Source organism: Mobula birostris, chromosome 3 (assembly GCF_030028105.1).
Source record: "Mobula birostris isolate sMobBir1 chromosome 3, sMobBir1.hap1, whole genome shotgun sequence".
In the NCBI taxonomy this organism is placed as follows: domain Eukaryota; kingdom Metazoa; phylum Chordata; class Chondrichthyes; order Myliobatiformes; family Myliobatidae; genus Mobula; species Mobula birostris.
This window is the reverse complement of record NC_092372.1, coordinates 214,492,653-214,514,686: the sequence shown is the minus strand read 5'-3', so window position 1 is coordinate 214,514,686 and position 22,034 is coordinate 214,492,653. Positions and strand designations below refer to the sequence as shown.

At 40.9% G+C, this 22,034-nt stretch overlaps 1 protein-coding gene across 10 annotated transcripts in view; it reads right to left on the bottom strand.

Moving 5' to 3' along the window:
- The window catches only part of kmt2ca (lysine (K)-specific methyltransferase 2Ca), a 487,395-nt gene that overhangs the window by 330,146 nt on the left and 135,215 nt on the right, over positions 1-22,034 (bottom strand). For all 10 annotated transcript variants that reach the window (XM_072254064.1, XM_072254065.1, XM_072254063.1 and 7 more), the window contains one exon: positions 12,882-12,964. In XM_072254064.1, coding sequence (XP_072110165.1) covers positions 12,882-12,964 — 83 coding nt within the window. The remainder of the gene's footprint in view (positions 1-12,881; positions 12,965-22,034) is intronic.

Genomic DNA, 22,034 nt, shown 5'->3' with positions numbered 1-22,034 from the left:
CAAACGTGCTCACAATACTCCAAGTGAGGCCTCACCAGTGCTTCATAAAGTTTCACCATTATAGCCTTACTTTTATTTTCTGGTATTCTTAAAATGAATGCTAACATTGCACTTGCTTTCCTCACCACAGACTCCACCTGCAAATTAACCGTTAGGGAATCCTACACAAGGACTCTGAAATCTCTTTGTATCTCTCAGTTTTTTTTATATTTTCTCTCCATTTAGAAAATAGTCAACCCTTTCATTTCTTCTACCAAAGTGCATGACCATACACTTTCCGAAACTGTATTCCATCTGCCATTTCTTTGCCCATTCTCTCAATGCGTTCAATGTAGCCTCTCTACTTGTCCCTCCATTTGCCTTCATATTGTCCGCAAACTTTACAACAAAGCCGCCAATTCCATCATCCAAGTCATTGACATATAACATAAAAAGAATCGGTCCCAACACAGACACATGTGGAACACCACTAGTCACCGGCAGCCAGTTAGAAAAGGCTCCATTTATTCCCACTCTCTGCCTCCTGCCAAGCAGCCACTGCTTTATCCATGCTAGATTCTTTCCTGTAATATGCAGTCTCATGTGTGGCACCTTGTCAAGGGCCTTCTGAAAATTCAAGTACACAACATCAATCCATTATCCTCTGTCAATTCTGCTTGTTCTTCAAAGAATTCCAACAGATTTGTCAGGCAAGAATTTCCCTTGAGGAAACCATGCTGACTTCGGCTTATTTTACCACGTGCCTCTAAGTATCTTGAGACCATTTGTTTCAGGTGACCTTTCTACCTTCAGACCTTTCAGTTTCCCAAGAACCTTCTCTCCAGTTATGGTAACTTCACACACTTCATGATCCCCAACAGCTGGAACTTCCAGCATACTGCTAGTGTCCTCCACAGTGAAGACTGATGCAAAATACTTATTCAGTTCATTGTCCACCATTACTACCTCTCCAGAATCATTTTCCAGTGGTCTAATATCTACACATGGACCTCTTTTACACTTTATGTACAGCATCCAAAGGAACTTTTGATATCCTCTTTAATATTGTTGGCTAGCCTACTTTTGTATTCCAGTGCTCCTGATAAATGGATGGTAGGGAGACCGATATGATCCCCTCAGCTGTTCTCACAGTTCTTTGTAGGTACTTCTGGTCCGATGCTCAACAGATCCCATACCAGATGAAGAAGCAACTTGTCAGGATGCTCTCAATGGTTATGGGAGGGAAGGAGAAGGAAGACCTTGCTTGCCTCAATCTTCTGAGGATGTGGTTATGTTCAAAAGTCTTAAAACCACAGTAAAGTCCTTAAGCCCAATTATATGTGCTTCCAGGCATTTCTATCTTCTGCCTGATGGCAGAGGAGAGAACAACAAATGTGCAAGAGGAGTAACATACACAAAATGCTGGAGGAACTCAGCAGGCCAGACAGCATCTTGGGAAAGAGTACAGTCGACGTCTTGGAACAAAACCCTTTGGCAGGACTTGGTTTTGGCTCAAAACATCGACTGTACTTTTTCCTAGATGCTGCCTGGCCTGCTGAATTCCTCCAGTATTTTGTGTGTGTTGCTTGTGTAAGGGATTTCTTCTTTCATGTTACTTGCTAAGGCTAATAAAATGGCTTCTCTATAGTGTTATAATAAAATGGCTTCTTTGTAATGTTAACTGCTGAGGTAAGGGGTTCTCTGTAGCAGCATGTTTGGGTTATAATTACTGATAGCAGGACTTGTATTCATTTGCTAACTAATTGGGACAGATGTTATTCTTTCTTGTGTGTCTGTAAGCTGTTGCTTGCGCGGGATTTGGGGAGAATGGGGATTAAGAGAGAAGACGCACATGAAGAGATGCCACTAGGCAAAGTGAGTGTTACACATGGATTTCCGGCATCTGCAGATTTTATCTTGTTTAAGAAAAGAGGAGTCTTTGATTATGTTGGATGCTTTTCCAGGGCTGTGAGAGTCCCTGGAAGGGAGGCTTTTTTCATCCTGCGTTGAGCTGTGTACAGAACTCCCTGCAGTTTCTTGCAGTCTTGGGCAGTGCAGTTGTCATATCAGGTCACCATGCATCCAGATAGGATATTTTAGATGGTCTATCTACACAATGAGGACAGTCTAATCCAGACAATACCCTGGTAAAACTCCTCTTCATCCAACTTCAAACACAGAAGTGGACAACCAGGGTTTTATACAGCTGCAGCACTCAGTACTATACCACACTGAAGCTCATTTGCAATTATTATACTGTGTCAGGTCAGATTGGAGAAATTAAAACAGAACTGTGGGAAGGAGGCATGGAGTGTTTAGAAAACTGCCAATTAATGAAATACTGAGAATCTTGAAGATAGAGTATTAGTTTGCATGTCATAAGTGACAAATATATTTTTGAGAGAAGGAAGAGGGAACCCTGAAAGTATCAGATAATTTGGGGCTCAGGATGAGAAGCTGCACAGTCAACAACATTGATCCTAATGGAATAAATGGAAGGTGGAGCTCAAAGAAAAGATGAGCTTCAGAGAATAAGGCAGAAATAAAATAAAACTAAAATGAGGAAATTCAGGATCAGGGCATCAGGGGACATTACGGAAGGTTTAATCCTGATAGGCTAAGGGAAGCTGAAGACAAAACAGACTCAAACCTTTATTATAAAAACTCCAAAATTTCATTGTTTGACACAAGGACAGAAGAGGTTTAGAAAATTTTTTTTTTTTGAACTGACAGCTAGAACAAGAGGTGAAATCTAGTGAATTAAATACAAAGCTCAGTTCATTGAGGCAGCAAAAATGTATTGAAATGAGTGCAGGCTAGCTAAATGAGGTAGTTAAAAGTGTTTTGCACAGATATAAAAGCCCTTCAAAACAAAGTAAAATAACAGATTAAGTAGCTAAATGGAAACACAATGAAATCAAAACCAGAAATTCCAGAAATATTGTCAGAAACGCAGAGTCAGCACACCAATACATACAGAAGAGCCAATGTGGTCCAATATGAACTAATGAGATCAGTCTTCTCAGAGTCTTCCTTCTAAAAAAAAGACAGTAATTTAAGGTAAATGCTCCTCATTCCAAAAGGCTTGTACAGGTGCCAGATAGAACAAAACAGAGCCATGGAAATGGGTGCTTAGTTCACTGAAGCAAAATAGGTTCAGGACCTCTGTGCAGAAATCATCCTAAAAACTGGAAGAAAATACAGACAAGAGTATGGGGAAGAGATATAGTGCTTAATAGATATACAGAAACAGCAGAGGACTGATAGTTAGTGAAATAAAGCAAAGATCAGAGATGTGCACAGTTCTGGTCACCGAATTATTGGAAAGATGTCAACAAAATAGAGAGAGTACAGAGGAGATTTACTAGAATGTTACCTGGGTTTCAGCACCTAAGTTACAGAGAAAGGTTGAACAAGTTAGGTCTTTATTCCTTGGAGCGTAGAAGGTTGAAGGGGGACTTGATAGAGGTATTTAAAATTATGAAGGGGACAGATAGAGTTGACGTGGATAGGCTTTTTCCACTGAGAGTGGGGTGATTCAAACAAGAGGACATGAGTTGAGAGTTAAAGGGCAAAAGTTTAGGGGTAACATCAGGGGGAACTTCTTTACTCAGAGTGGTGGCGTGGTTGAGGCAGGTTTGATTTTGTCATTTTAAAAAAATTGGATAGGTATATGGACAGGAAAGGAATGGAGGGTTATGGGCTGAGTGCAGGTAGATGGGACTAGGTGAGAGTAAGCATTCGGCATGGACTAGAAGAGCCGAGATGGCCTGTTTCCATGTTGTAATTGTTATATAGTTATATCTGGGATGTATAGAAGACTAGACATACTGGAAAGCACAAATGATAATCAGTCCAAGATCAAGGAATGGGTCTCATTTCACAGAACAAATCAGAAAGAAATTGGCATTTATTTTAGCAAATCAACTGATTGTTCTTCAAAAGAACAATCCAAGGCACATAATTCAAATATTCTCCAAATACATACATACTTCAGGCATGTTCGTAATGACATTCAGTAGTTAATGTATTTCAGTAACTATTTTATTTAAATAGTGCATGATACCGCAAAAGGTTTGTTAACCTTTACTCTAGTTAACTAGTTTAGGATTAGTAAGCAAAGTATTTTCATCAGATATGATGAACAGGGTTAACCGTGATCTTAATGAAATAATACCCATGACATTTCATTTCTGCATTCTGATATTTGTTGGCAACACTCACTCTAGTGTCAATGGTCTGGTGGAGCTTAAAATCATAGATCAGAGTTATTTCTATGTTTTATGATTGTCTCTTAGCCAAACAAATCCAATATCTGATTTGAAGCGCCATCCAAGTCTCTTTTCACTTGATTTCATCAACTGGAGAACAGTATTCCCAGCGCAAATTCCTTTGCAAACTTTGAACCAGTCTGTTCAATTCCCCTTAACCATTACTGTATTACTTTGCATTGCCTGCTATTTTGATACTTACCCCTCAGACTCTGATAAGGTATCTTCTGACTCAACAGTAAACAAAGACCAAAATTTAAGTGGATTACATCTACTGTATTAACTTGTCTATTCTTTACCTCAAAGAGTCTAAGATCGATTCAGCACCATTGCAACTTTGGAAATTATGCCAATTATACATACAAGAGAAAAACTGCAAATGTTAGAAATCCAAGCAACACACACTAAATGCTGGAAGAACTCACCAGGCCAGGCAACATCTATGGAAAAAAGTACAGTTGACGTTTTGGGCCAAGACCCTACAGCAGAATTGGAGAAAGAAAGATGAGGACTAGATTTAAAAGGTGGTGGGAGGGGAGAGAGAAACACCGGGTGATTAAGTGAAACCAGGACAGGGAGGGATGAAGTAAAGAGCTGGGAAGTTGATTGGTGAAAGAGATACAGGGCTGGAGACGGGGCAGTCTGATAAGAGAGGACAAAAGGCCATGGATGAAAGAAAAGGGGGGAGTACAGTCAATGTTTTGGATCAAAACCCTTCGGCAGGACTGGAGAAAAAAGGCTGAGGAGTAAATTTAAAAGGTGGGGGGTGGGGAGAGAGAAACACAAAATGTTAGGTGAAACCTGGAGGGGGAGGGATGAAGTAAAGGGCTGGGAAGTCAATTGGTGAAACAGACAGAAGACCATGGAAGAAAGAAAAGGGAGGAGCACCAGAGGGAGGCAATGGTCAAAGGTAAGAGAGGGAAAAGGGATGGTCAATGGTGAAGAGGGTGGGGCATTACCAGAAGTTTGAGAAGTCAATATTTATGCCATCAAGTTGGAGGCTACCCAAATAGAATACAAAGTGTTGTTCCCCCAACCTAAGTGAGACCTCATCACGGCAGTGGAGGAGGCCATGGGTGGACATATCGGAATGGGAAAGAAATGGGACTAAAATGGGTGGCTAATGGAGCGATCTCACTTTTCCTGGTAAGTGCTTGGTGAAGCCGTCTCCCAATCTACGTCGGGTCTGACTGATATACTGGGGGGCCACAACAGGAGCACCGAACACAGTATATGACTCCAACAGACTCTCAGGTGAAGTGTCACCTCACCTGGAAGTTGTACATTTTCTTTGTCTTCACATTATGCTGCTTGACCCACTGAGTTCCTTCATCAAATTGTTTTCTGTCTTCCTAAAAAAGATCACTTTTGTGTATTGAGGAACGGCTTTATAATGTAACCAGCAAACTGTATGATAATGTCGCCCTTTGATTATTCACATCAATTCCATCACTACAACCCAATAAATATGGAGACAAAGCTGCAGTTGTTGGAAATCTGAATCAACACACAACGCTCTGGGGAAACCCAGTGGTTCAAGCAGCATCTATGGAGGAAAACAGAGCATTCTGACTGGTTGCATCCTGCCCGGCATGGAGGCTCCAACACACAAAATCGAAAGAGGCTACAACAGGTTGTAGACTCAACCAGCCCCACCGTGGGCACAACCCTTCTCGCTATTGAGAACACCTCAAAAGGTGGTGAGAAGATGATGAATACATCATTACTGATGCTCACCATCTGGGACGAGCTCTCTTCTCATTACTACCATCAGATAGGAGGAAAAGGAACCTGAAGACCCAACACAGTATCTTAGGAATAGCTTCTCTTCTGTGACCAAATTTCTAATGTTCATTTGCAATTTATGCCATTTTTTTTATGTCTTACACCATACTATCACAAAATAGTAAATTTCCTGACATAAGTCAGTGATAATGAACCAGATTCTGAACAGTCGACATTAGAGGCGGAGACCTTTGATCAGGACTGTAAAGGAAGGGAACAGGAGCCAGGATAAAAGAGAAAAGGGAGGAGCTGGCAGATGATAGGTGAATCCACGAAGGCAGAAGATAGAAAAGGAAATAATGTGAGAAGCTGTGATGATAAGTGGAGAAGGCAAAGGGCTGAAGGAGGAGGTATTTGATAGGAGAGGACAGTAGATTAAGGAATAAAAGGAAAACAGGGAACTCGAGAGAGGAAGGTGAAGGTGATCAGCAAGTCATGAGGGCGGGGGAGGTAAAGAAAAGGGATAACAGAATAGGGATTTTTTTCTTATCCCCTTCATAAGTTTCTAACTTCTCCTCCCCCCACCACCCCTTTCAAAACCTAGCTCTTATTAACTGCCCTAATGTTTCCAACGCCAGCTCCTAATGATTTGTAGCCCAAGATATTTTATTATACCCAGGATTTATAATAAACACAAGATGCACCAGTGATGCAGAAATGTAGAGACTAATAACAAGATCCAACTCATTTATAATGCCACTTGCTCAATTTGATAGCATGATCTTCTCTACAACTGCTCAATTAGCTGAACCTCTCTCTTCCTGGATAAAAATGGACCCGCAAAAAACTTTTTAGCATTTTCAGAAGAAGAGAATATCAAAGAGAAACCATATAAATGGATCACTGACACTGCTGCTTGGATTCCAATGAATGGGAGAACACTGCAGCATGATGCTCATCATTTTATTAGCAAGAGGAGAAGCAAATCGATAGGCAAAAAAAAATCCCCTCACGCATTGAGACAGTATTTGACCTTTTTTTCCAAATTAATCATTGTTGGGGCACTGTCGGCAATGCCATTGACTACACAATCCAAAATACCTAAGAGAAGAGGACACAGTGACATGCAAAGTTTGGGCATCTCTGGTCAAAATTTCTGTTACTGTGAATAGTTAAGTGAGTAGAAGTTGAACTGATCTCCAAAAGTCATAAAGTTAAAGATGAAACATTCTTGTCAACATTTTAAGCAAGATTAGTGTATTATTTTTGTTTTGTACAATTTTAGAGTGAAAAAAGGAAAGGAGCACCACGCAAAAGTTTGGGCACCCCAAGAGATTTGAGCTCTCAGATAACTTTTACGAAGGTCTCAGACCTTAACTAGCTTGTCATCGTTAGGAAAGGCCAGGTGATGCAAATTTCAAAGCTTTATAAATACCCTGACTCCTCAAACCTTGTCCCAACAATCAGCAGCCATGGGCTCCTCTAAGCAGCAGCCTAGCACTCTGAAAATTAAAATAAATGATGCCCACAAAACAGGAGAAGGCTAGAAGAAGATAGCAAAGCGCTTTCAGGTAGCCGTTTCCTCAGTTCGTAATGTAATTAAGAAATGGCAGTTAACAGGAACGGAGGAGGTCAAGGTGAGGTCTGGAAGACCAAGAAAACTTTCCGAGAGAACTGCTCTTACGAGTGCTAGAAACGCAAATCAAAACCCCTGTTTGACTGCAAAAGACCTTCAGGAAGATTTAGCAGACTCTGGTGTGATGGTGCACTGTTCTACTGTGTAGCGACACCTGCACAAATATGACCTTCATGGAAGAGTCATCAGAAGAAAACCTTTCCTGCATCCTCACCACAAAATTCAGCGTTAGAAGTTTGCAAAGGAACACCTAAACAAGCCTGATGCATTTTGGAAACAAGTCCTGTGGACTGATGAAGTTAAAATAGAACTTTTTGGCCGCAATGAGCAAAGGTATATTTGGAGAAAAAAGGGTGCAGAATTTCATGAAAAGAACACCTCTCCAACTAAAGCACGGGAGTGGATCGATCATGCTTTGGGCTTGTGTTGTAGCCAGTGGCACAGGGAACATTTCACTGGTAGAGAGAAGAATGAATTCAATTCAATACCAGCAAATTCTGGAAGCAAACATCACAACGTCTCTAAAAAAGCTGAAGATGAAAAGAGGATGGCTTCTACAACAGGACAATGATCCTAAATACACCTCAAAATCCAAATGGACTACCTCAAGAGGTGCAAGCTGAAGGTTTTGCCATGGCCCTCACAGTCCCCCGACCTAAACATCATCGAAAATCTGTGGATAGACCTCAAAAGAGCAGTGCATGCAAGACGGTCCAAGAATCTCACAGAACTAGAAGCCTTTTACAAGGAAGAATGGGCGAAAATCCCCCAAACAAGAATTGAAAGACTCTTAGCTGGCTACAGAAAGCGGTTACAAGCTGTGATACTTGCCAAAGGGGGTGTGACTAAGTACTGACCATGCAGGGTGCCCAAACTTTTGCTTCAGGCCCTTTTCGTTTTTTGTTATTTTGAAACTGTAAAAGATGGAAATAAAAAAAGTAATCTTGCTTAAAATATTAAAGAAATGTGTCATCTTTAACTTTATGCCTTTTGGAAATCAGGTCATCTTTTACTCGCTTAGCTATTCATGGTGACAAGCAATTTTAACCGGGGTGCCCAAACTTCTGCATACCACTGTATGACCTACTTTCCTGAACTGCTGAAGACATTCCCATAATACTATTGGTTATTCAAACCTAAGACCTCATGTACCTCTCATGGTCTTCAGCTGTTGTAGCACATCCACTTCAAGGTTTGCTGTGTTAGGCGTTGAGTGACTCTTCTGCACACCACTATTCTGACTCAGGGTCATTTAAGTTACTATCTCCATCCTGCCAGCTTGAACCAGTCTCCCTATTCTCCTCTGACCTCTCATTAACAAGGCATTTCAGCCGCATCATCCTCTGTAAACTCTAGAGACTGTTGAGTCTGAAAATCCATGGTCAAAGTCACTTAGATCATATCTCTTCCCCATTAAGGTGTTTGGTCTGAACAACTGAACCTTTCGACTATATCTGCATCCTTTTATGCATTTTAGTTGCTGCCACATGATTAGATAATTAGATATGTGCACATGTAAAGGTGTACTTAATAAAGTGGCTACAGAATATATACCTTGCATGGTTTCCAGTTCCCTTAATGGCTTGGCATTTTCACAACACTGGATACATAACATTTCCATATGAATTAGCATAGAAAGTCTTGCAGATCTATTTCTGCAAAGCCAGGGAATGCTCCTGAATCCAAAAATTGCAAGTTAGGCTTTGACAACCAACAGAGTCCTGAGGAATGGTGCAAAGTATGAAGGCCAAAAGAGGGCCAGATTGTTTCTTCAAATTATCTTGAATACTGTAGCAGCAGAACCCAAATGGAGATGAATTTAAATGAAACATCAACGAGGAAGAGAAATCAATAAGGCAACACTTATCCAAAACTTCAACTCTCAATTTAGACTTTTGTAACTCAAAACTATTTGATAGCTGTGACCAAGTGAAGAAGCAATTTCAGAAATTTCATTTTTAATAAAACAGATTTTATCCTCAAGCATTACACGGGAACTGCCAAACTTGGCAGTCAGCCAATGAAAATTTGAGTCTATCCACAATAGTTATTCTACATATATAAAAGAACATGTAGCACAAAAATAATGCTAATGATTTCTTGAAAACAAATCTAAGAGCCAAATAGCATTTAGTTTTTTTTTAATCTCAATTTTAATTGTTTTGTAAGTTCAGTTCAAGACAGTTTTGTTTTCAGCTGTCTCTGGGGAATAAACTGTCATGACGGACATCTAGTGACTAATGGATTTTACATTTACTGTCATGTGAGAGATTCTATACTTCTAAAAGAAACAAATGCAAACGTAATACACCTTTCTTTGCAAATAAAAGGTGAAGCTTTTTTTAAAACTATATATCTTCACAATCTCCCTTGAACCTGTAGAGATATCTGAATGAATTGCTCAAAACATTTCAAACTTTTTTTTTATTTGTCTGACAAAACCATCACAGGGGAGAAATCATAAGTCAATTATGTACAGTATATATAACAAAGAAAAGGACTAGCCAAACTCAAGCTTCCCACCAATGTTATTCAACCAACTAGCTCCAGACAGCTTTGGCAGATGGAACACAGATGCTCAGCAGACACCTTGTCTGCACTTAGTCTCACCAACCCAGAGACCATTTCAAGAGCACCAAATGCAATAAACAAGATTGGAGGATCTGTCCATGTAAATCTCTCTCTATCCTGGAGGGGCCACTTTAGGTCTCCGGATAGTAGTCGGATAGGAGATTTAGGGGCAGTTGTTATGTCCCCTACAGTTTATTTATATAGAGATACAGCACAGTAATGTGCATAGAGAGGAGAAGGATTGAGTGGGGAAGGACCAAGTGCACATGAGGTGACTATTTCACCGAACATTTGTGTTCTGTTCCACTGTGGTCACCTGAACCTTCTAGATGCAAACTCTTTATTCTCCTTCCCATTCCACAACAACCTGCCTGTCCTCAGCCTCCAACAGTATCAGGATGAGACCAAATGCAAATTTAAGAAACAGCACCTCCATGTTTCCACCTGGATAGTCTACAATCCAAAATATGAACATTGAAAATGCTAATTTTAGGTAATCCACTCAATTCAAGTTTATTGTCATCTGACAATATACGATCAAACAAAGCAATGATCCTCTAAACTAAGATATCTCTCAGCATACAAAACAAAATATTATAAGTTAAAAAAATACAATTCAAAATACATATGAATCGCACAGCACAGGTAAACAGAACAGTAAATAGCAGCCTGTTTGTTGTCCTAGCGATGATAACTTGGTGGTGGCAGGGTATTCATTAATCTCACAGCCTGAGGGAAGAAGCTGTTACCCAGTCCAGCAGACCTAGTTCTGATACTCCTGCACCTCCTTCCTGAGGGCAGTGGGTCAAAGAGATTGTGTGGTAGGTGGGAGGCATCCTCAACAATGCTTAAAGCCCTTCATATACAATACTCCCAGTAAATGTCACAAATACGTGGGGAGGAGAGGCCTGATAATCCTCTTAGTGGATTCTACTATCATCCGCAGGATCTTGCAGTACAATGCCTTGCAGCTTTCATACTACACAATGATGCACCAGAAAGGATATTCTTGATGGTGCTCCTGCAGAAAGTTGTTAGTGCTGCTGTGCCTACTTGACCAACGAGGTGGTGTTGTGGGTCCAGGTTAGATCAACCTTTACATGCACACCCTATACCTTCTCCCACCTCCTCAGGTACTCAATTTGTCCTATACATGTCCAACATCCCGTAACCCTGATAATTCTGCTTCTTTCCCCTTCTCTGCCTACCTATTTCTCCCCTGGGTCCCCTCCCGTTTCCCCCTCCCCACTGTTGCCAAATGACCATCACCTCCTTTATTTGGTTTGACCTTCCCTTCCTATCAGATTCCATCATCTGCAGCCCTTTGTTGCTCCCACATCACCTCCCAACTTCCATCGTATTTCACTCTTCCTGCTATCACCAGTCCTATCCTGTATCCAACTATCACTTGCCAGCTCCTGCTCTACCCTTTCCCCTCACTACTTTATACTTGGCTATCTCCCCTCTACTCTTCCAGTCCAGAGTGACCCACAACACCACTTCATTAGTCAAGAGGCACAGCAGATCCTTCATCGATACTGCCTGACTTGCAGAGTTCCTGTAGCAGCTTTTTTTGTTGCAGATTGATGACAATATTTAACAGGCATTCAGACAATCATGTAAACAGGCAGGATACAGGGATACAGATCATGGCCAGGCAAATGGGGTTGGTGAGATTAACATTATGGTCCACATGGATATGTGGGCTGCAGGACCTATTCCTGTGCCATATTGTGCTGTGCTTCGAGCAGTATTTAAACCATATTTGACTAGTATGCTTAAGTTCTGTACAAAACAATGGTACTTCTGAGGTTTGAATGTCAACATTATCAATCACAGCACAACCACACAATAAATTGAAACGTGCAAAGAACTAAAAAACACATTGATGCTAATTTGACCAGCCAGCAGTCAGTGAACTGTAAAAACACCTTTAATATATAACAAGATTTGCAAGATATAATGTGGATTCCTCACTGACTATGACAGAAGAATAAGGAACCGGCAACAAAATCCGAAGAATGCTTCATTGAAAGATACAGAAAATTTTCCAGAAAGAGTAAAGGGTATTTACTAACTAATACTGGGGAAATTAACAGACTAAAAGGAGATAAACTTACAAATTAGTTTGAGAAACATTCAAAATCAACCGGCCATCAAAAGAAATTTTATATGGCATTGGTGGGCACTCTCACTAAACTGCAGCACTGGCAACAATTCAACAAACAAGTTGGGAATTCCTGGACTTTGACCCAAAAATGATGAATGACGGCATTATAGTTATTTTGGCCAGAAGATCAGTTTAATACATGAAAGACTATATCACCACTTCCTGAACCAAAGCACACTATATTCCAATACAAATATTGTCTATTTCTTCATGACAATTTTATAACTTATTCTTATCTAAAGCCTTTTCAGTTTAATCGAGCAAAATTTTAAAAGCCTCAAATAGCTCTTCTCTTTGTTTCCTCTGTTCCAAATCAGTCTTTTCTGACGCATCTAATGGATTAGATAAGCTCAGAGGAAAGCATACTGCATAAAATGTTGCCCAAGAATTGTTCTGGTAATGAGATAGAGCTTTTAACATTGAAATTGCCACTTACACGATGATAGATTCCAAGCACAAAGTACAGCACAAGACAAAAGCTTAATATCTTCTCTGAAAGCTGAAGTAATAGCAGGATGTATTTTCTTACCTGTTTCCATTGCATTTTCTGTTGTCTCCAACCCATCCATACTGTCATCATCTTCAACAACCATCTTCCCCCTGCTTCGAGACCTACAATCATGAAAAGGTGTCAGTGTTGTGAAGTTGAATGGATTCACCTTGCTCACCTTAGCTAATATACCTCAGTTCATGCAGTCAACCAGACATCATCCTTTTTTCTCCTCTTTCAACCACTATCTGCCCATCATCCACACATTTCCACTCCCCAGAAAGGGGGGCCTTTTCTGGTTGGTTGCCAGTGACTCAGGGGTCAGTTTTGGAATCGCTGCTTTACACATTGTTTGTCAATGATTTAGATAATAGAATTGATGGCTTTGTGACAAAGTTTGTAGGTGATACGGAGATAGGTGGAGGGGTAGGTAGTGTTGAGGAAACAATGCAGTTGTAGAGGACTTAGACAAATTGGAAGAATGGGCAAAAAAGTGGCAGATGGAACACAGTGTTAGGAAATGTATGATAATGTATTTGGTAAAAGGAACAAATGTGCAGATTATTATCTAAATGGAGGGAAATTCTAAAACATCAGAGGTGCAAAGGGACTTAGGAGTCCTTGTGCAAGATTCCCAGAAGGTTAATTTACAGGTTGAGTCTGTGGTAAAGAATGCAATGCTGTCATTCATTTGAACGGGAATAGAATATAAAAGCAAGGAGACAATGTTGAGGGTTTATAATACACTAGTCAGGCCACACTTGAGTATTATCAACAGTTCTGAGCCCCTTATCTCAAAAAAGATGTGTTGTCACTGGAGGGGGTCCAGAGGAGGTTCACAAAGACCATTGCAGGAATGAAAGGGTTAACATATGAGGAGAGTTTGGCAGCTATGGGCCTGGACTCACCGGAATCTAGAAGATTACGTGGGGATCTACTTGAAACCTACAGAATGTTGAAAGGACTAAATAAGATGGATGTGGAGAGGACGTTTCCTATGGTGGGGGTATCCAGAACTAGAGGACACAGCCTCAAAATTCAGGGTCAACCTTTTCGAACAGAGGTAAGGAGGTTTTTTTTTAAAACCCAGAGTGTAGTGAATCTGTGGAATGCTCTGTCACAGACAGCTGTGCAGGCCAAGACCGTGGGTATATTTAAAGCAAAAACTGATAGTTCCCTATTTGCTCAGGGCATCAAAGGTTATGGTAAGAGGGCAGGTGTATAGAGTTAAGTGAGATCCAGGATCAGGCATGATGGAATGGCAGAGCAAACTCAATGGACTGAATGGCCTAATTCTGTTCCTATGTCATAGTCATACTTTATTGATCCCAGGGGAAATTGATTTTCGTTACAGTTGCACCATAAGTAATTAAATAGTAATAAAACCATAAATAATTAAATAGTAATATGTGAATTATGCCAGGAAATAAGTCCAGGACCAGCCTATTGGCTCAGGGTGTCTGACCCTCCAAGGGAGGAGTTGTAAAGTTTGATGGCCACAGGCAGGAATGACTTCCTATGATGCTTTGTGTTGCATCTTGGTGGAATGAGTCTCTGGCTGAAGCATCTCGGTGGAATGAGTCTATGTCTTATGGTCCTCCACTGTACCCATCCTTCCTCTCCACCTCCCTTACTTGATTCCATGCTCCATCTTCCTCTACTATCAGATTCCATACCTTAAGCCCTTTGTCAACTCCACCAATCACCCCCCCAGCCTCTGATGACATTTGCACTCTTTCACACTCCATTTTGTTCATCATCTCTCAACACTTGGATCCACCTATCGTTTGCTAGCTCTCAGCACAGATGAAGGGTCTCAACCTAAAACACTGCCTTTCCATTCCCCTCCATACATGCTGCCTCATCTGCTTAGTTCCTCCAGCATCTTTTTTTTATATATTCTATTTTTCCTGGTACAATTTTGAGGAGAATACTAGCTTGCTATAGTAGTATTAAATAATAAGGGAAATATACTGTAGGAGAAAGCTACTTGCAACTTTTTAAAAGCATTTTTGGAAATTACTATTTTTCCTTCTTTCTCCGTCTAGAGCAGGGGCTCCCAACAATTTTATGCCATGGACCTCTATCACAAATCCAGCAGTGTTCCACAGTCCAAAGGTGTACCGGTTAGTAGGTTAGGGTTAAATTGGGGATTGCTGGGTGGCGCGGATCAAAGGACTGGAAGGGCCTATTCCACACTGCATCTCAATAAATAAAATAGTTCTCTATTTCATTTAACTACATAATTTATTACTCAGTTAAACAACAGTTTGTCTTTTCAATACCTTCTTAACTATCTCCATGAAACTTTGGTTAATTGGGACTGTCGCTTAATTGGGCCAAAGTGTGTCCCAATTTACAGGAATGCACTGTATATGGAATGAACTGCCAGAGAGATGTACATTAACAATGTTTTACAAGTAACTGACAGATACGCAAGAGCAGAAGAATTGGGTGATTCGGCCCATCAAGTCTACTCCTTCATTACACCATGGCTGATTTAAAGTTCAAAGTATATACATGTCACCCTGAAATACATTTCCTTTCAGGCATTCAGAATAGAAGAAATATAATAGATCCAAAGAAAAGCTACACCTTCTTAACCCTATTCTCTTGCCTGCTCCCCGTAACCTTGGCCTCCACAGCCATCTGTTGAAATGAATTCCACAGGTTCATTAACCTCTGTTCTAAAGGGACATCCTTGTATTCCAAGTCCCTGCTGCACCTCCGATTTCTGAATTAGACCATAAGACACAGGAACAGAATTAGGCCACTTGGCCTATCGAGTCTGCTCCACCATTCAATCATGGCTGATCCTTTTTTTCCCCTTGTCAGCCCCACTCTCTGGCTTTCTCCCTGTAATCTTTGATGTTGTGTCCAATCAAGAATCTATCAAGTTCTGCCTTAAATACACCCAACGACCTGTGGTAATAAATTCGCTATTCTCTGGCTAAAGAAATTTCTCTGTATCTGATTTTAATCAGACGCTCCTCTATCCTCAGGCTGTGCTCTCTTGTCCTAGACTCTCTCCGACCATGGGAAGCACCCTTTCCATATCTACTCTGTCTAGGCCTTTCAACATTCCAAAGGTTTCAATGAGATTCCCCCATCCTTCTAAATTCCAGCAAGTACAGACCCTCGTATGATAAACCTCTCATTTCCGGAATCATCCTTGTGAACCTCCTCTGAACCCTCTCCAATGCCAGCACATCTTTTCTAGATGAGGAGACCAAAACTGTACACAACACTCAAGGTGAGGCCTCACCAGTGCCTTATAAATCCTCAACATCACATCCCTGCACATGTATTCTAGACCTCTTGAAATAAATGTTAACTTTGCATTTACCTTCCTCACCACCGACTATACCTGCAAGTTAGACTTTAGAGTGTTCTGCACAAGGACTCCCAAGTCCCTTTGCATCTCAGGTTTGTGAATTTTCTCCCTGTTAGAAAATAGTCTGCACATTTATTTCTACTACCAAAGTGCATGACCATGCATTTTCCAACATTGTATTTTGTATGCCACTCTCTTGCCCATTCTCCTAATCTATCTAAGTCCTCCTGCAGCTTACCTGTTTCCTCAACACTACCTGCCCCTCCACCAGTCTTATCATCTGCAAATTTAGCAACAAATCCATCTATTCCATGTTCCTAGTCATTGATATACAGCATAAAAAGGCTCCCTGTTTAGAAAATAGCCTACATCTTTACTCCTTCTGGACAGCATGGTAGTACTGTAGTTAGCACAACACTTTATAGTACCAGCGACCAAGGTTCAATTCCCGCCACTGCATGTAAGGAGTTTGTTCATTCTCCCCGTGACCAAGCGGGTTTCCTGTAGTTTACTCCCACAGTCCAAAGACTATGGTAGGTTAATTTGTCAGTGTAAATTGTCCCATGGTTTGGCTAGGATTAAATCAGGGGATTGCTAGGCGACGTAGCTCAAAGGGCCAGAAGGGCCTTATTATGCTTTGTAGCTTCAAAACATTAAACTAATTCAAAGAAAGACACAGGAGTCCGAGATACAGGTGTAACTTTTGTCTTTGCTTTAAGCAGGGTGCACATGTATTATGTGCTAGCGTGATGACATGCAATTAACGTCCTTTTACATAACCCGTAATTAATGATTTAAATGAAGAATGCCTGATCAACCAATTATATATGCAAGATTTCTCAAATATTATTGGAATATTAAATACACAACACTCCTCCTTGCTCAGCTGTAAACTCCAACTCAATAGAGAATGCATCTCAACTATATACACTGTACAGGTGTCCCCCGCTTTTTGAACATTCGGTTTACGAAACCTCACTATTACGAAAGACCTACATTAGTTACCTGTTTTCGCTAACAGAAGGTGTTTTCACTGTTACAAAAAAAGGCAGCACGCGCCCCAAGCAGCCAAGCTCCTCCCCCGAAACTGCATTCTAGCTGGCATTGCTTAAACATGTGCCTGTGAGCAGCCGTTAGCAAGATGAGTTCTAAGGTATCGGGAAAGCCTAAAAGAGTTTGTAAGGGTGTTACACTTAACATAAAACTAGACATAATTAAGCGTTTCGATTGTGGTGAACGAAGTAAGGACAAAGTGAGTTTGGCTTGTGGAAGTTGACGAAGATGATGTTGAAGAGGTTTTGGCATCCCATGACCAAGAACTGATAGATGAAGAGCTGATGCAATTGGAAGAGGAAAGGACAGCAATCGAAACCGAATGCAGTAACGAATGGACCAAAAGTGAAGTCGTCCAGGAACTGAACGTGAAGCAACTGCGTGAGATTTTCGCTGCAATAATTGCAGAGAGGTACGACTTTAATTTTGAAAGGGTACGTCAATTTAGGGCATATCTGCAAGATGGTTTGAGTGCTTACAAAGAACCATATGATAGAAAAATGCACGAGGCTAAGCAGTCAAGCATACTGTCCTTTTTCAAGCCTTCCACATCAGCCACAGCAAATGATGAACCTCGACCTTCGACATAGGGGCAGGCAGGTCATGACCTGCCTGCCCTGATGGAAACAGACGACGATGAGATGACACCCCAGTGTCCCACCACCCCCACCCCCGGGCCACGGACCGATACATTGCTGCGGAGAATGCAGCAGTAGCCAGGACGCACCCAACACATCTTTAAGAAAAAAGCCAAAATAAACAAGCTAATTAATTAGGTGCCGCCCGGCACATAAATGTCCGCCCAGATCAGAGGCGATTGCCAATTGTGTCGCCTCTGATCTGGGCCGACATTTACGTGCCAGGCAGCACCTAATTAATTAGCCTGTTTATTTCAGCTTTTTTCTTAAAGATGTGCTGCATTCTCTGCGGATCGGTATCGGTTTGCTGCCCATTCCGGTAAGTGATACTACACTGTACATACATTATTTCTACTTTATATAGGTTGTGTATTTTTGTGTGTTATTTGGTATAATTTGGCAGCTTCTTAGCTTAAGGGTTACTGGAGAGAGTGTTTCTGCCGAGAGTGCTTGCGTGAGATTTTCGCTACGGAGAACAGTGCGGCAATGATTGTAGAAAAGTATTTCTACTTTATATAGGTTGTGTATTTATCATATCATTCCTGTTTTTACTATATGTTACTGTTATTTTAAGTTTTGTGTGTTATTTGGCATGATCTGGTAGGTTAATTTTTGGGTCTGTGAACGCTCACAAATTTTTCCATATAAATAAATAGTAATTGCTTCTTTATGACATTCCAGCTTACGAACCATTTCATAGGAACGCTCTACCTTCGGATGGCGGGGGAAACCTGCATACTATATAACTACTCTATACAGACATCTACACCACAGTAAATTTTAAATTGTCCCATTTAGGCTGTAAGATTTCAATCGCTGTAGAAGCTTCCCTATTCTTGTGGGATAAGGCCTATCCTGACAAGGGGGATCTCCCTGCTTGGCAGACGAGACCTGTGCCTGTGAAAACAATCTCATGTTCTGGGGCCTCCTCCGTGGTGGTGTAGGAGTTGACTCTGAGATGGCAGTAAGTGGCTCTGACAGCTCTGGTATTCTTTTTTCTCCTTTTCTCTCTCTAGATCTACTTTGATCCATTTCTTTTTCTTACTCATGTTCCTCTTTCTCTTCCCTCCTTTTTCTTCTAGTTTTGCATCTTGATCTTGGAAGGTGCATCTAGTTCACTACAGTATTCTCTTATTAATCCCTTTCCTCATCCACAACATCTAATGAATCCTGTTTTTGTATCTCCATTGATTCCTTTCTTTTTTGTCTCCCGTTCATCCAGCTGGGCTTTGGTCTCTGCATCTACTTTTACAAACAGCTTTTTGTCCCCCACTTGAATTTCATTACCGTAATGCACTCAGAGTACATTATGATTCTTTATTCTCCAAAAGCTAAATGTTTGCAACTTTTCTGAAGCTCCTTCAACTCTCTTCCAGCTTAAAACCAAGCTACACTTTGCAAGTAACTTCCTGAAGCTTTCTCAGATACGTTGCCTACAAAAACTGCTGGAGTCAGACCACAGCTTTCGTCACTTTCATGATTCCTCTGAGCAGCTTGGCCGTTTCTTGGTCCAATATGCTTCCCCACCAGAGGCACAGAGGTCGAAACCAACACCTGTTTGCCTTCTCTTGGGCAATGGCTCATGGTGTTTGATATGGAGACACTGAGGGATCATCCAGTACCGTTCTTAATTTGCTTTCATATGCAGGAGATGCGGCATGCAAATGGTGGATGGATCACCAATCAACTTTAGTTGTCACAGCCAATCTTGCCCCTCAATGCTGCTCCTTCTGTTTTTACCATACAAAAGATCAATGTGGCTTGTTGGTTGCAGTTATCACTTTTACAAATGTCATTCCCCAGGAATCTTTTCTCCAGTATAAGTTCTTAATTGGATATCTGCAGGCTTCAGTTTAGTAAATTTGAAATGCTGTTGAAACTCATTTAGTGGAATGACTGAAACAGCTGAACTAGTGTCTAATTCCATTTTAATTAATTTGCTGTTCACTCCTGATGTAAACCATATTGCTTGTTTATTGCTAATTTTCACACTATTAATCTCAAGGCTACTTAGTCCTGTGTCACTCTCATCATTATCAGATTCTTTATCAGCCACGTGCAGGTTAGTGCTATTTTTGAAAATGCATCTTGACTTTTTAGTATTTTTTCTTCCCTATACAGTCTATTTATTTTTGTCTACCCAACATGCTCTCTGTACGTCTTAATTTGTTGCATTTTTTGCGTTTCACCTTTAAATCTATATTTGTTTGGTGGATATGACCCCTGCCACAATGGTAACACAATTTGTTTGGCCAGGCCATTTTCTGTTTAGATGCTGTAATTTTATTCATGCTCACTTTCATTCCTGACTGCAACTCAATTGCTTCTCTGTCTGTGATTTCCATTGAAACAGCAATTTCCGCAGCTCTTTTAAATATAAGCTGTGCTGCAATTAGGATCATTTTTGAATGTTTTCTTTTAAGATTCCACATACTAAATGAAATTTCAGTGCATCATTAAAACATTACCAAACTGACAGTCCTTAGACCATCGCTTCAATTCAGCTACATATGCTGAAACAGACTCTTCTTTTTGATTCCACTTGAATTGAATTGACTTTATTACTTACATCCTTCATATACATGTGGAGTAAAAATCTTTACGTTATGTCTCCATCGAAATGTGCAATGTGCAATTTATAGTACTTTGTAATAAATAGTATATACAACAGGACAGTCAATATAACATAGAAATACAATTGTATCAGGATTAATCACTGATGGCCTGGTGGAAGAAGCTGTCCCGCAGTCTGTTGGTCCTAGCTTTTATGCTGTGGTACCATTTCCCAGATGGTAGCAGCTGTAACAGTTTGTGGTTAGGGTGACTCGGGTCCCCAATGATCCTTCAGGCTCTTTTTACACACCTGTCTTTGTAAATGTCCTGAATAGTGGGAAGTTCACATCTACAGATGCGCTGGGCTGTCCGCACCACTCTGCAGAGTCCTGCAATTGGGGGAAGTACAGTTCTCATACCAGGCAATGATGCAGTCAGTCAGGATGCCCTCAAATGTGCCCCTGTAGAAAGTTGTTAGGATTTGGGGGTCCATACCAAACCTCTTCAACCTTCTGAGGTGAAAGAGGCACTGCTGTGCCTTTTTCACCATACGGCCGGTATGTACAGACCACTTGAGATCCTTGGTGATGTGTATGCCGAGGAATTTAAACTGTTCATCTTCGCAACCCCAGATCCATTGATTTCAATAGAAACCATAGAATATACAGCACAGAAACAGACCCTTTGGCCCTTCTTGGCTGTGCCAACCAGCATATATACTGTATTACCCAAATATTATTGATATATGAAATACACAACAGCCCTGTTCCATGCTGTGCATGAATAAAACAATTTTAAAAAAATGCATGAGCATACACCTCCCTACACTATTACCATAGAACCATAGAAACTACAGCACAGAAACAGGCCCTTTGGCCCTTCTTGGCTGTGCCGAACCATTTTCTGCCTAGTCCCACTGACCTGCACACGGACCATATCTCTCCATACACCTCCCATCCATGTATCTGTCCAATTTATTCTTAAATGTTAAAAAAGAACCCACATTTACCACCTCGTCTGGCAGCTCATTCCATACTCCCACCACTCTCTGTGTGAAGAAGCCCCCCCCAATGTTCCCTTTAAACTTTTCCCCCCTCACCCTTAACCCATGTCCTCTGGTTTTTTTCTCCCTTTGCCTCAGTGGAAAAAGCCTGCTTGCATTCACTCTATCTATACCCATCATAATTTTATATACCTCTATCAAATCTCCCCTCATTCTTCTACGCTCCAGGGAATAAAGTCCTAACCTATTCAACCTTTCTCTGTAACTGAGTTTCTCAAGTCCCAGCAACATCCTTGTAAACCTTCTCTGCACTCTTTCAACCTTATTTATATCCTTCCTGTAATTTGGTGACCAAAACTGAACACAATACTCCAGATTCGGCCTCACCAATGCCTTATACAACCTCATCATAACATTCCAGCTCTTATACTCAATACTTCGATTAATAAAGGCCAATGTACCAAAGGCTCTCTTTACGACCCTATCTACCTGTGATGACACTTTTAGGGAATTTTGTATCTGTATTCCCAGATCCCTCTGTTCCACTGCACTCCTCAGTGCCTTACCATTAACCCTGTATGTTCTACGTTGGTTTGTCCTTCCAACGTGCA